This window comes from Plecotus auritus (genome assembly GCF_963455305.1).
Source record: "Plecotus auritus genome assembly, chromosome: 5".
Classification (NCBI taxonomy): Eukaryota; Metazoa; Chordata; class Mammalia; order Chiroptera; family Vespertilionidae; genus Plecotus; species Plecotus auritus.
The window spans coordinates 180,974,624-180,984,982 of NC_137776.1; the positions used below are offsets into that span (position 1 = coordinate 180,974,624).

Genomic DNA, 10,359 nt, shown 5'->3' on the forward strand with positions numbered 1-10,359 from the left:
ATAACACTGCGAGGAAGTTTCGTTGAAATCCTTGCGTTTCCGATTTATTTTCCCAGCTCAGTCCTCTAACTGGGTTTAAAGGTAAACACTTTTTTTAAAAAATATATTTTATTGATATTTCACAGAGAGGAAGGGAGAGGGATAGAGAGCCAGAAACATTGATGAGAGAGAAACACCGATCAGCTGCCTCCTGCACAACCCCCACTGAGGATGTGCCCGCAACCAAGGCACACGCTCTTGACCGGAATCGAACCCGGGACCCCTCAGCCCGCAGGCCGACGCTCTATCCACTGAGCCAAACCGGTCTCGGCAAAAGGTAAACACTTTTTAAGGCTTTTCATATATACTGCCAAGCTGCTTTCTGGAATTGTACCAGTTTCTATTCCAGACAGCAGTTAGGATGGGCCGCCTGCATCCTTATTCTCTGGGTGATAAGAAAATCTTGGCCTTAGAACTTTTGGTTTGTGGTGCAATTCTTAGGACGGACTCCGCTGTCTGGTCCTTGTTCTGCCACTAGGAGCTCTTCTCTAGACTCTTCTGAGGATTAAATGTAGTGATGGAAGCCCTTTGGACTACAACTGACTCCAGGCTCACAAAGTAGGAGCTCTCTGCGCAGGCGCAGAGGAGGGGGTCCTCGCTGGAGACCCGTGAGGAGGCGGAGCGGCGTGGAGCCGGCCCTAGCGGTGGCCAATCATAAACAAAAACGCCGGTGCCGCGCCCCTCGGGGCAAGGAACCATGACTGCGCCGCATCTTAAAGGGCAAGGAACCATGACTTCCAATCACGAGTGGTCTCCCTTCGTTAGTCTTACTCCCTTCGTTAGAGTCCTAAGTTCTTCCGAGCCTTAGAGAGTGGAAGGGAAGGACATGGCGCCCACTCAAGCCCCCACCCGGCCCCATCCCCGCGGTGGGCCCACAGGCCGGCGCGGCCCCTTTAAGAGTCTCGCTGGTCCCAACGCCTCGAGGTCGCGGCGTTCCCCGGCGCCTCGGGCCGCCCTCCATTAGCACTGCGGACGCGTTCCCGGCCATGCGGGCGCTGCGGGCTGCTCTGACCCTGGCGCTGGGCGCCGGCCTGGGCGCGGCGGCCGAGAGCTGGTGGCGGCAGCGGGCAGATGCACGGCCGGCGCCGGGGCTGCTGGGCCGGCTGCCAGTGCTGCCCGTGGCGGCGGCGGCCGAGCTGCCCGTCGTGCCCGCTGGACCCGGGGCCTTGGCGGGCAGCGGACCCGGCGAGCTGGCCAAGTACGGGCTGCCCGGGCTGGCGCAGCTCAAGAGCCGCGAGTCGTACGTGCTGTGCTACGACCCGCGCACCCGCTGCGCGCTCTGGGTGGTGGAGCAGCTGCGGCCCGAGCGGCTCCGCGGCGACGGCGACCGCCGCTCGTGCGACTTCCGCGAGGACGAGTCGGTGCACGCGTACCACCGCGCCACCAACGCCGACTACCGCGGCAGCGGCTTCGACCGCGGCCACCTGGCCGCCGCCGCCAACCACCGCTGGAGCCAGAAAGCCATGGACGACACCTTCTACCTGAGCAACATCGCGCCCCAGGTAGCGCCCGCGCCCCGACCTGCCGACGGAAGGCGAGGCCAGCCCTGGGCTCTCGGAGCCTCGGTTACTGTGAAGCCGGGGAAGCCGAGTGCGCGAGCTAGGTCAGGGCTCACTAAGCCGAAGGGACCGAGCCCTGCGCGCCCAGCACCCGCTCTGCAGTCTGACCCTGAGGCCCCGGGCTTCGTTTCCTCGTCTGTAAAATGGGGCAATGAATTACTGTCATTTACCTGCGTTTTGCAGTAGGAGGACTATAGACCTGGTGCATATAAAAGTATTGCGCACACTTCCTGGCCCATGGCAAACATTCAGTAAATATTAGTTATGATGAGGGAACTGAGGCCCAGAGAGGCCAAGTGACTGCCCAGTGTCACATCGGAAGGAACCCATGCAATCTGTAGGACCCTGAGCTTTCAGCCATTGTCATACTCCGCCTGCCTCCGGGGAGTAAAAGGAGATACCTGCTGGCAGTCAGCTCTTGGTAGCTAGCAGTCACTGTGTACCCCGAGCAAGCCCCCCTCCATCAGCGGCCTGGCACCCACTGGATGAAGACCAGTGTGGGGGTCCGACCTCTGCTCTCCCAGTGGCACAGTCCCCTACCCATTTGACTAGACATTGTACTGAGGACTGGAGCGCTCAAGTGATGGAATTGGGAGCAGGTCAAGACGGCCCCAGCTGGGTTCTGCCTGTGGTTCAAAGTGGGAAAAGGAGATTGGGAGAACTGGCCTTCCCATGAGCCCCTGGGGAGCACCCTCCTGAGCTCGGTCCAGGCCCCACCCTCATGGCCAAGTGGCCTAAAGGAGTGACTTTCATTCCTTGAACCAGTTTTCTCTACAAGCTTGTCTCCACCCTGCAGGCGTCTCGGGCTTGGTGGCCGTGCCTACTCCTCAGGGTTCAGGGTAGGGCCTCTGACAGAGGAAAGGTCCCAGCCAGTCTCTGAGCTCCCTCTCTCCTACCAGGTGCCCCACCTCAACCAGAATGCCTGGAACAACCTGGAGAAGTACAGCCGGAGCTTGACCCGCACCTACCAAAATGTCTATGTCTGCACAGGGCCGCTCTTCCTGCCCAAGTAAGGCTAGACTGGGCGAGTGGGTGGGGGTGGGAGTACCAGGGTCTCCCTCTCACCCCTTCCAGGCACATCCCAGGCTCTGGGTCAACACTGCCAGATCACTAGTCATCTGGCTTATTAGTGAGCCTCTCCATTACCTGCCTGGCTCCTGAATTCACTTATACAGTCAGAGACCTTGTCTCTTCTGCCCATGGGCACCAGGCCCTGCATCTGCCCTTGTTCCTCTTACATCACCTCTTGCCACATCCAACCCCCAACCTTGTGTTCTGCCCAAAACTCCTTGTACCAGCCTCCGGCCCTCAGTCTCCCCTCTGTTCGGAGCAACCCTTCTGTTCCCCGAGATTTCCCTCTTGTCCCTCTGCGGGCCTGCCTCCCAGGGAGAAGGGCCTGAGCATCCCCTGGGCATGCTCAGTGATTTTCCCGGCCCACTGAAGACTGGGTGAGTGATGCCATAGGATGGGATGGGATCCAGGCCCTAACAGGTGGATGTCACCATAGGGCTCAGCATGGGCTGGCCGGGGCACTGATAAACTTTAATGAGCAAGTGCCTCCTGAGGCCTGTTATAGTGGAGTAGACTCTGCTGAGGGTTAGTGTGGAAGTCACCCCACAGCGCAGTGTTCTGGGTACCTGCTGTATACCCACCCCTGTGCTGTTGCTGGGAATCCAGCTGTCACTGCCTGGCCCACTTGGTGTTCGCCCTGCACAGGAAGACAGGCAGCCATCGAGTGTCTGCATGGATGAATGCGGATGCGTAGGAGGCTGGATTCTTTCAGTAGCGTTTATTGCCACCATCTGCCTGACCCGGCAGACAACAGGATAAGAGTCTACCTTGCAGGAAGCTCCCAGTCTGTTAGGGAAGCCAAGGAGAGCACAGAAGCTTCATGAGCGGTTGTTCCAACAGCATGACACAACTTGGGGGTCAAGTCAAGGAATGCTTCCTGGAGGCAGCAGCTTGGGTCTAACCAGACTCCCTGGGAGCCTGAAAGGCCATGTGTGCCTGGGTTTGCTTGCAGGACAGAGGCTGATGGGAAATCCTATGTGAAGTACCAGGTAATCGGCAAGAACCACGTGGCAGTGCCCACCCACTTCTTCAAGGTGCTGATCCTGGAGGCAGCAGGCGGGCAAATTGAACTTCGCTCCTATGTGATGCCCAATGCGCCTGTGGATGAGGCAATCCCGCTGGAGCGCTTCCTGGTGCCCATCGAGAGCATTGAGCGGGCCTCGGGGCTGCTCTTTGTGCCAAATATCCTGGCAAGGGCCGGCAGCCTCAAGGCCATCACTGCAGGTAGCAAGTGAGGGCAGCAGCCCAGCCAGACTGAGGGTGCGTGGGCTGGGTCGCATTAAAGATGGTTATTTTTGGAGAAAGTCTTGGCTGTGTTTGTCCCAGGTGACACCTCAAGAACCTCTGGCTTCGCCACGGCTGCTTTACTCCCTAGTGCCTGACAGACCTTCAGCTGTGCACCTGCCTTGGTGAGGCCCGGCTGCAGGGCAGCCAGGGAGATGAGGATGGCCTCCTGGAAGAGAAGTGCGGCAATGGGCTGGGGCCTGGGAGGCTGGCAGGTGCCCTGGCTCCCATTTTGTCTTCCGTGCCTGACTGCCCAGGACCCAGACCCTTGGCGTCTGCTGCCTCCAGCAGGGCCCTGAGGTTAAGGTCAGGCCCAGTGTCATCCTGCCAGTCTGCCACTGGAGCAGCAGAGCAGCCCCAGCCAAGAGTCCGCAGGTCCGGCATCCTGTGCCGAGTTTAGAAGTGGGGCCACAGGTCCTGTGGACGCCCAGGACTAAGCTCTCAGGAGAGGGCCCTGTCCGCTGCGGTCACACTCGAGGGCGTGGAACACTGAGCATACAGTGAAGGAAGTGGAGGCCCAGAGCAGGGGTGGGTGGGTCTTCTGGGTCACCCAGCTTGGGAGCAGCTGGACAGGCACCAGCGCCCAGGAGTCTGAACTCCCAGCTCACTCATATCCAGTCCCTGCTACAAGTCTGCAGCGGTGAGAGGCCGAGCGGGGAGGAGGCCATCTCCAGAGAAGGCCGGCTCAGGGCAGCCTTGGGCAGGGTATGCAGTAGGGAGAGCTGCAACCGCCTTAGACCCCAAGGCCCTGGCCGGCGGCTGAACCTTCAGAACAGCCTGGGGCTGGGAGCAGGGGAGGTAGGCAGGCTCACCTCTGTGCGGATGGTGCGGCTGCCCTGATGGGGGCAGGTGTTCACATACAGGTCGAAGAGGACACTGGGCTCAGTCACCTCCAGGTTGGGATCAGCACTCACTCCAGCTTCTAGGCCCTGGAGGCCCCCGAACACCACAAGAGCGTGCCTGGCACCCACAGTAGCGGGAATCACTGACTGCTCGTCAAGGCCACGTTGAAAGCTGCCCCACAGCGCTCAGCCCCCGTTCACAGTAGGGGCCCAGTCTATAGTTTTGCCCCCACCAGACTGGTCCTCGGCTCCATTCCTCCTTCCCCAGCCCCTGCCCCAAGCTGAACCCACCTGAAGCTGGGAAGCTGGGCAGAAGCCACATCCGAGCCTCGCTCTGACGTCCCGATGGTTAGGTCATACCCGTCCTGGAAGGGGGCCTCAGCAAACACAGCACCTGGGGGTGAGGCCAGCTCAGTAGGGGTCCTGCTTTCCACAAGCCACAGCTGCCTGGCTGTGTGTGTGTGTACTGGGTGGGGTGTGGAGAAGGGGACCCAGGTAAGGGAGTCATCCAGGCCCTCCCCTGTTCCTGGGAGGTCAGGGACTGATCAGGGAGAGGCCACTCCTGTGCTAGCCTGCAGAAGCAAAGCAGAGGGTGGCTAGGAAGGACTTTGAGAACACGTACCGCACCTCTGACTTCTCTGGTCTTTTTGCCCCCATTCCCAACCCCATAGAGACATTACTAATCGACCATGATACTATCCCTCTGAGGTCTTGAACAGCATCCAGGTAAAGCAATCAGGGAGACCAAGGCCCAGAGCAGGAAAGGCAGCTGCCCGAGGACACAGAGCACGTTGGCAGGACAAGGACTCTGGTCTGACTTTTAGGGTCAAGCAAGGCTCTGTGGCCTGCCACGCAGAGAGGAAGGAGATTCATAAAAGGGAGCTCTGTCCTTACTCAGGCAGGACGCCAGCCGGACCGTGTAGCCCCAGTAGAGACCAGCTTTGGTACGAGGGTCCTGAGACGACACGACTTTGCCACGGTAGGTCTTACTCTCTGGAGGGAAAGCGGAGGGGCTGTGAAGACGGGGTGAGGGACAAGAGGTGGAAGCAGGAGGGTCTGAGCCCTCAGGGTGGCCAGGATGAGGAAGCTTTCAGATACCCGGGAGCTGCTGCTGGCTCAGGCGCACGGTCACACGAAGCCCAGGTTCCAAATTCTTGTCAATCTTCACCTCCTAGGGGGAAGCCAGACATGGGTGTGGTTTCCCACAGGACCAGCAGGGGTCACCACTCGCCCAGGTGTGGGAGAATCTGGCTGGCAAGGGACCTCAAGGGTCCACGTCAACCTTAGCCCTCACACCTGAGCCGGACCTGCTTACAAGACACCATTCCTGCAAAATGACTTTCACAAGACACTGGTCAAAAATGAATGCTCTGGGCCCAGCTGGTGTGGCTCAGTGATTGAGCACTGACCTATGAACCAAGAGGTCACCAATCTGATTCCTGGTCAGGGCACATGCCTGGGTTGCAGGTTTGATCCCCAGAGGGATGCATGCAAGATGCAGCCAATTGATGTTTCTCTCTCATTAATGTTTCTATCTCTCTCTTCCCGCTCCCTTCCTCTCTGTCTTAAAAAGTCAACAAAAAACATTCTTTTTCAAACGAATGCTCTGGGCCGGCAGAGTAGGAAGTAAATATTTTGTGAGTAGATGAAATCTCAGCTTCCTCATTTTGGTGGCACAGCCACTTACTAGCCATAGGAGTTTGAGTGGATCACTTAACCTCTGAGCCTGTTTCCTCACCCACCAAACAGAAGGCATTCCACAAACAACGGCTACTGTTAGCTGCACAGGGCCTGGCATGAAGTAAACGCTCACTACAAGGGCACTGTGATGAATAACAGATGTTTGTTTTGTGCCAATTCTGAGTTCTGGATAAGGCGCTCTCTCTTTTGAAGGTTCTTATGCTTTTCTCCATTCATCTGTATAGCCAGTTATTTCTGTTCTTTTTTTTTTTTTAAATAAATCTTTATTGTTGAAAGTATTACGTATGTCCCCTTTTTCCCTCCATTGACCCAGCTGGTCTGTTCGAGGGGAGGGCACCCGACACATTGACATGTCTCTGCCTCTGACCCTACGAGACTTGAGAGTCAATAGGTGGCAAAGGAATCATTCCAATCCCCAGCGTGGCCTGGAGCAGCCCCAGAGGGACTTCGAACTTGTTTTTGTAGGGTTTTGCTTTGTTTTTAAAAGCACAAGGACCGCCCTGACCGGTTTGGCTCAGTGGATAGAGCCTCGGTCTGCAGACTGGAAGGTCCCAGGTTCGATTCCGGTCAAGGGCATGTACCTTGGTTGCGGGCACATCCCCAGTAGGGGGTGTGCAGGAGGCAGCTGATCGATGTTTCTCTCTCATTGATGGTTCTAACTCTCTATCCCTCTCCCTTCCTCTCTGTAAAAAAATCAATAAAATATATAAAAAAATAAAATAAAAAATAAAAGCACAAGGACCATTTTCTGTTGATTTGCTTTTAAAAAACAATAAATTCACTCCTGGCTTTATCTATTGAGCCCTGATTTAATCACTTCTCTGGTTCAAACCAGCATCAGTGGGGAACTGGTGGGTAGAGATGCCTGGGTCCAAGGCTCCCCACCCACACACCCGACCTGCTCTCCATCGCCAGGGTATATCTGGGAAGTGTGGGTTCATCCACACTCCAATTCCTACCTTCTTCATGCCACAGTTCACAAAGGAGCCCTGGCCTGGCCGGGTGGGCCGGTCCACCACGACACCCTCTCGGAACTCAGATTCCTCATCCTGACGCATGTGGTGAGGGCTGTCCAAGGGGTTCAGGAGCCCTGTGGGTGTGGAGGGGTCAGGGGTCAGAGGTATGGCAGGGAACCCTGGTCCAAGGTCCAGCTCTGTCATAGACTGCCTCTTGCCACCAGACATAGGCCTGCTCTGCCTGGGCCTGTTTTCCCAGCTGTCTAGCAATTTCTCAGGATCTGGGAATGATCCATGGGAAATGGGGGTCAGACCCCCCCAAGCCTTACCTGCAAACTGTAGATCCTGGTGCTTGGGAAAGAATGCCTTTCTTAGGTACCTAGTAAAGGACACAGATCTCAGGAAGTTCCCAGGGAGGCCACCTCTGCCTGACCTATACCTCGACCCTCCCTCCCCCCTGCTCAGGAAGTCTGCCCTTCACCCCCTTACTGTGGACACTCCAGGTACTGCAGAATCCGGGCCAGCTGTACACATGCCTGCCCCTTCTTGCCGACTCCCTTGAATTCCCCTTCCACAGTCCTGGAGAGAAAGAGACAGGGCTCATGTTCCCTTCAAGAGCTCGTCCACCCACCCTGACCTCTGCAGCACCCTGGTTTGCAGCTCTACCCACCAGGATTACAATGGGGGCATTTCAGGCACGGTTCTCACTTCAGGCAAGCCCAAGCCAATTCTAGAAGCTCCCCCTTCTCCCTGAGCTTGGTACCCTGCAGAATGGCCCCTCACTTGGCTTCTTGGCCGTCTTCATCGAACACCACAATCTCATCCACACAGAAGATGGTACAGGCTCTGGCAATCTGGCCAGCCAGGTAGGTGCGAAGCTCGGGCGACTGGGCATTGTCAAGAATGGAACCAGGCAAGGCCACGCTCAGGGTGTAGGGCCTCCCTGTGGGCAAGGGAGGGGTGTTCGTGGTCAGCCTAAGGTCCCTTCCAGATATGACATTCTCCGCCCTGCCCAGGACACAGTCCGCTCACCCTGGTCCTCTCTCTGTGCAGCTGCCTCTTCCTCCTGCTGGCGCTTTGTCTGTTCCTCCTGCACCCGCTGCCGCTCCAGTTTTTTCATCAGCTTAAGATCCTTCCACTTCTTTTTCTCCTCTTTCTCTGGATAAGAAGACACCCCACATAGGTGGAGAGAAGAGGGATTTTGGAGGGAGGAGATGATGACCTTTTAGTGCAGTCGGGGTTCCCACTCAGGTCAGGCCAGCCTAGGTGCTCAAGTGAGCTGGGTGAGCAGCTAGGGGAGCCTCCCGGGGCTTCTGACCCTTTCCTCCCATCTTGGGTGCTGTGGGACCCACAGGGGACACCCCTGGTGGCTTTTCCCAAAGTCTGGATGTGCACTACTGGAATGGCCTGGGGAAGGGTCAGCACAGACACTCACCCTCACCCCCAGCCCTTACTTACTCTGCTGCTTCCATTTTCGCCACTCAACCCGTTGGCCATGTTCACCCTGGAAGAATGGGAAGAAGTATAGGAGTGAGGCTAAATGGTCACTTTGGGAGGGGGTCCCACTTGTTGTACCCCAGGGCCTGGGACCCGGCCTGGCACAGAGTAAGCACTTAATAAATTGCTGAACGAGGACCGAGTAGCTCAATTGGTGAGAGCCTTGTCGGGATACACCAAGGTTGTAGGTTCGATCAGGGTATACAAACAAGAGTCAGCCAATGCATGCATCCATCTCTCGCTCTCGCTCTTTAAAATCCATCAATAACATTTTTAAAAAATTGTTGAATGAGTTCCCACTGGAGAGAAGAGGAAACAGGTTCAGGGAAACAGGTCCTGGGAGTCAGAAGAGATAGGCCACAAAAGGGCTCGGGATGGCACGCAGGGTGCCACCTCCTGAATCCGGCCCGGCCAGAGTAGCCTCTCGGGGCCTCGGCAATGGGTGACCTGACGCTGTCCCGCTGTGGCTCAGACCCCGGCTCCCACCTCCCGCACGCGCTCGGCCACCAGCATGCGACACCTCGGGGCTTCTGGCCTCAGATCAGCGACAAGGAGGGAGCGGGAGGCACAGCCCGGCCCCGCCACGGGGCCCCACGCGGCTCGTTCTCACGCCCCCAGCCCCGGTCCTGCCCCGGAGCCCTGCCTCTCGCCACCTACCGGGCCGCAGGGCCGCTTCCTCCCATGCTCCGCCATGGCCGACGCGCACCTTGGGCCACGTCCTGCCAATCAGACTCACCTCCTCCGAGCCGCCCAATTAGAGAGGCGATGGCGTGCGGGGGCGTGGCCTGGGCCTGAAGCCGCGGGAGAGCGTGGGCTGGGCTGTTCTCGCGGCTGGGAGCGCCTGCGCAGTGGTTGGCGCGGCTCGAGGCAAGTCAGTGTGCGGGACCTTCGAGCCGCCCGCCGGCTCCGGTGGAGCGCGACACTCAAATCTCAGCTTGGCGTTACACATGGGGACCCTGAGGCCCCAAACTGGAGTGTGATTCAGAGCTGGAAATGACCTTGCAGATCACTTAATCCAATTCTTAAAAGGTTCGTTCATTTCCTCTCTCTTTTAATTGAGACGTTATGTATGTATGTGTGTATTTGTTAATCCTCACCTGAGGCTATTTTCCCATTGGTTTTTAGAGACAGCGGAAGGCAGGGGGAGAGCCAGAGAAAAATATCCATGTGCCAGAATCGAACCTGGGACCTTTCAGTGGATAGACATGCGCTCTATCCACTGAGCCAAACCAGCTAGGGCTAGACTTTATTTATTTTCAAAATATTTTTATTGGTTTCAGAGAGGAAGGGAGAGGGAGAGAGAGAAACATCAATGATGAGGGAGAATCATTGATTGGTTGCCTCCTGCACACCCCACATGGGGGATTGAGCCCACAACCCAGGCATGTGTCCTGACTGGGAATCAAACCA

General features: G+C 57.2%; 2 protein-coding genes across 5 annotated transcripts; one reads left to right on the forward strand and one right to left on the reverse strand.

Moving 5' to 3' along the window:
* Positions 1 to 761: 761 nt before the first annotated feature.
* Positions 762 to 3,973, forward strand: ENDOG (endonuclease G). Its single transcript, XM_080667870.1, has 3 exons — positions 762 to 1,541; positions 2,498 to 2,607; positions 3,622 to 3,973. Exons 1-3 carry the CDS (start codon positions 1,026 to 1,028, stop codon positions 3,902 to 3,904), a joined length of 909 nt encoding a protein of 302 aa, XP_080523996.1. The 5' UTR covers positions 762 to 1,025; the 3' UTR covers positions 3,905 to 3,973.
* On the reverse strand, positions 3,373 to 10,053 carry SPOUT1 (SPOUT domain containing methyltransferase 1). Of its 4 annotated transcripts, none has more exons than XM_080667865.1 (12): positions 9,686 to 10,053; positions 8,911 to 8,956; positions 8,485 to 8,610; positions 8,236 to 8,395; positions 7,942 to 8,031; positions 7,782 to 7,831; positions 7,456 to 7,586; positions 5,894 to 5,966; positions 5,690 to 5,788; positions 5,087 to 5,189; positions 4,766 to 4,913; positions 3,373 to 4,122 (listed from the first exon to the last, which is right to left on the reverse strand). In XM_080667865.1, the coding sequence occupies exons 3-12, from the start codon at positions 8,570 to 8,572 to the stop codon at positions 3,949 to 3,951; spliced, it is 1,116 nt and encodes a 371-aa protein (XP_080523991.1). In that variant the 5' UTR covers positions 8,573 to 8,610; positions 8,911 to 8,956; positions 9,686 to 10,053; the 3' UTR covers positions 3,373 to 3,948. The 4 variants fall into 4 exon arrangements, with proteins under 4 accessions (XP_080523991.1, XP_080523988.1, XP_080523989.1 ...); XM_080667862.1 differs by having other exon boundaries at positions 9,607 to 9,691; XM_080667863.1 differs by lacking the exon at positions 9,686 to 10,053 and adding an exon at positions 9,436 to 9,614.
* Between the last annotated feature and the right edge of the window lie 306 nt (positions 10,054 to 10,359).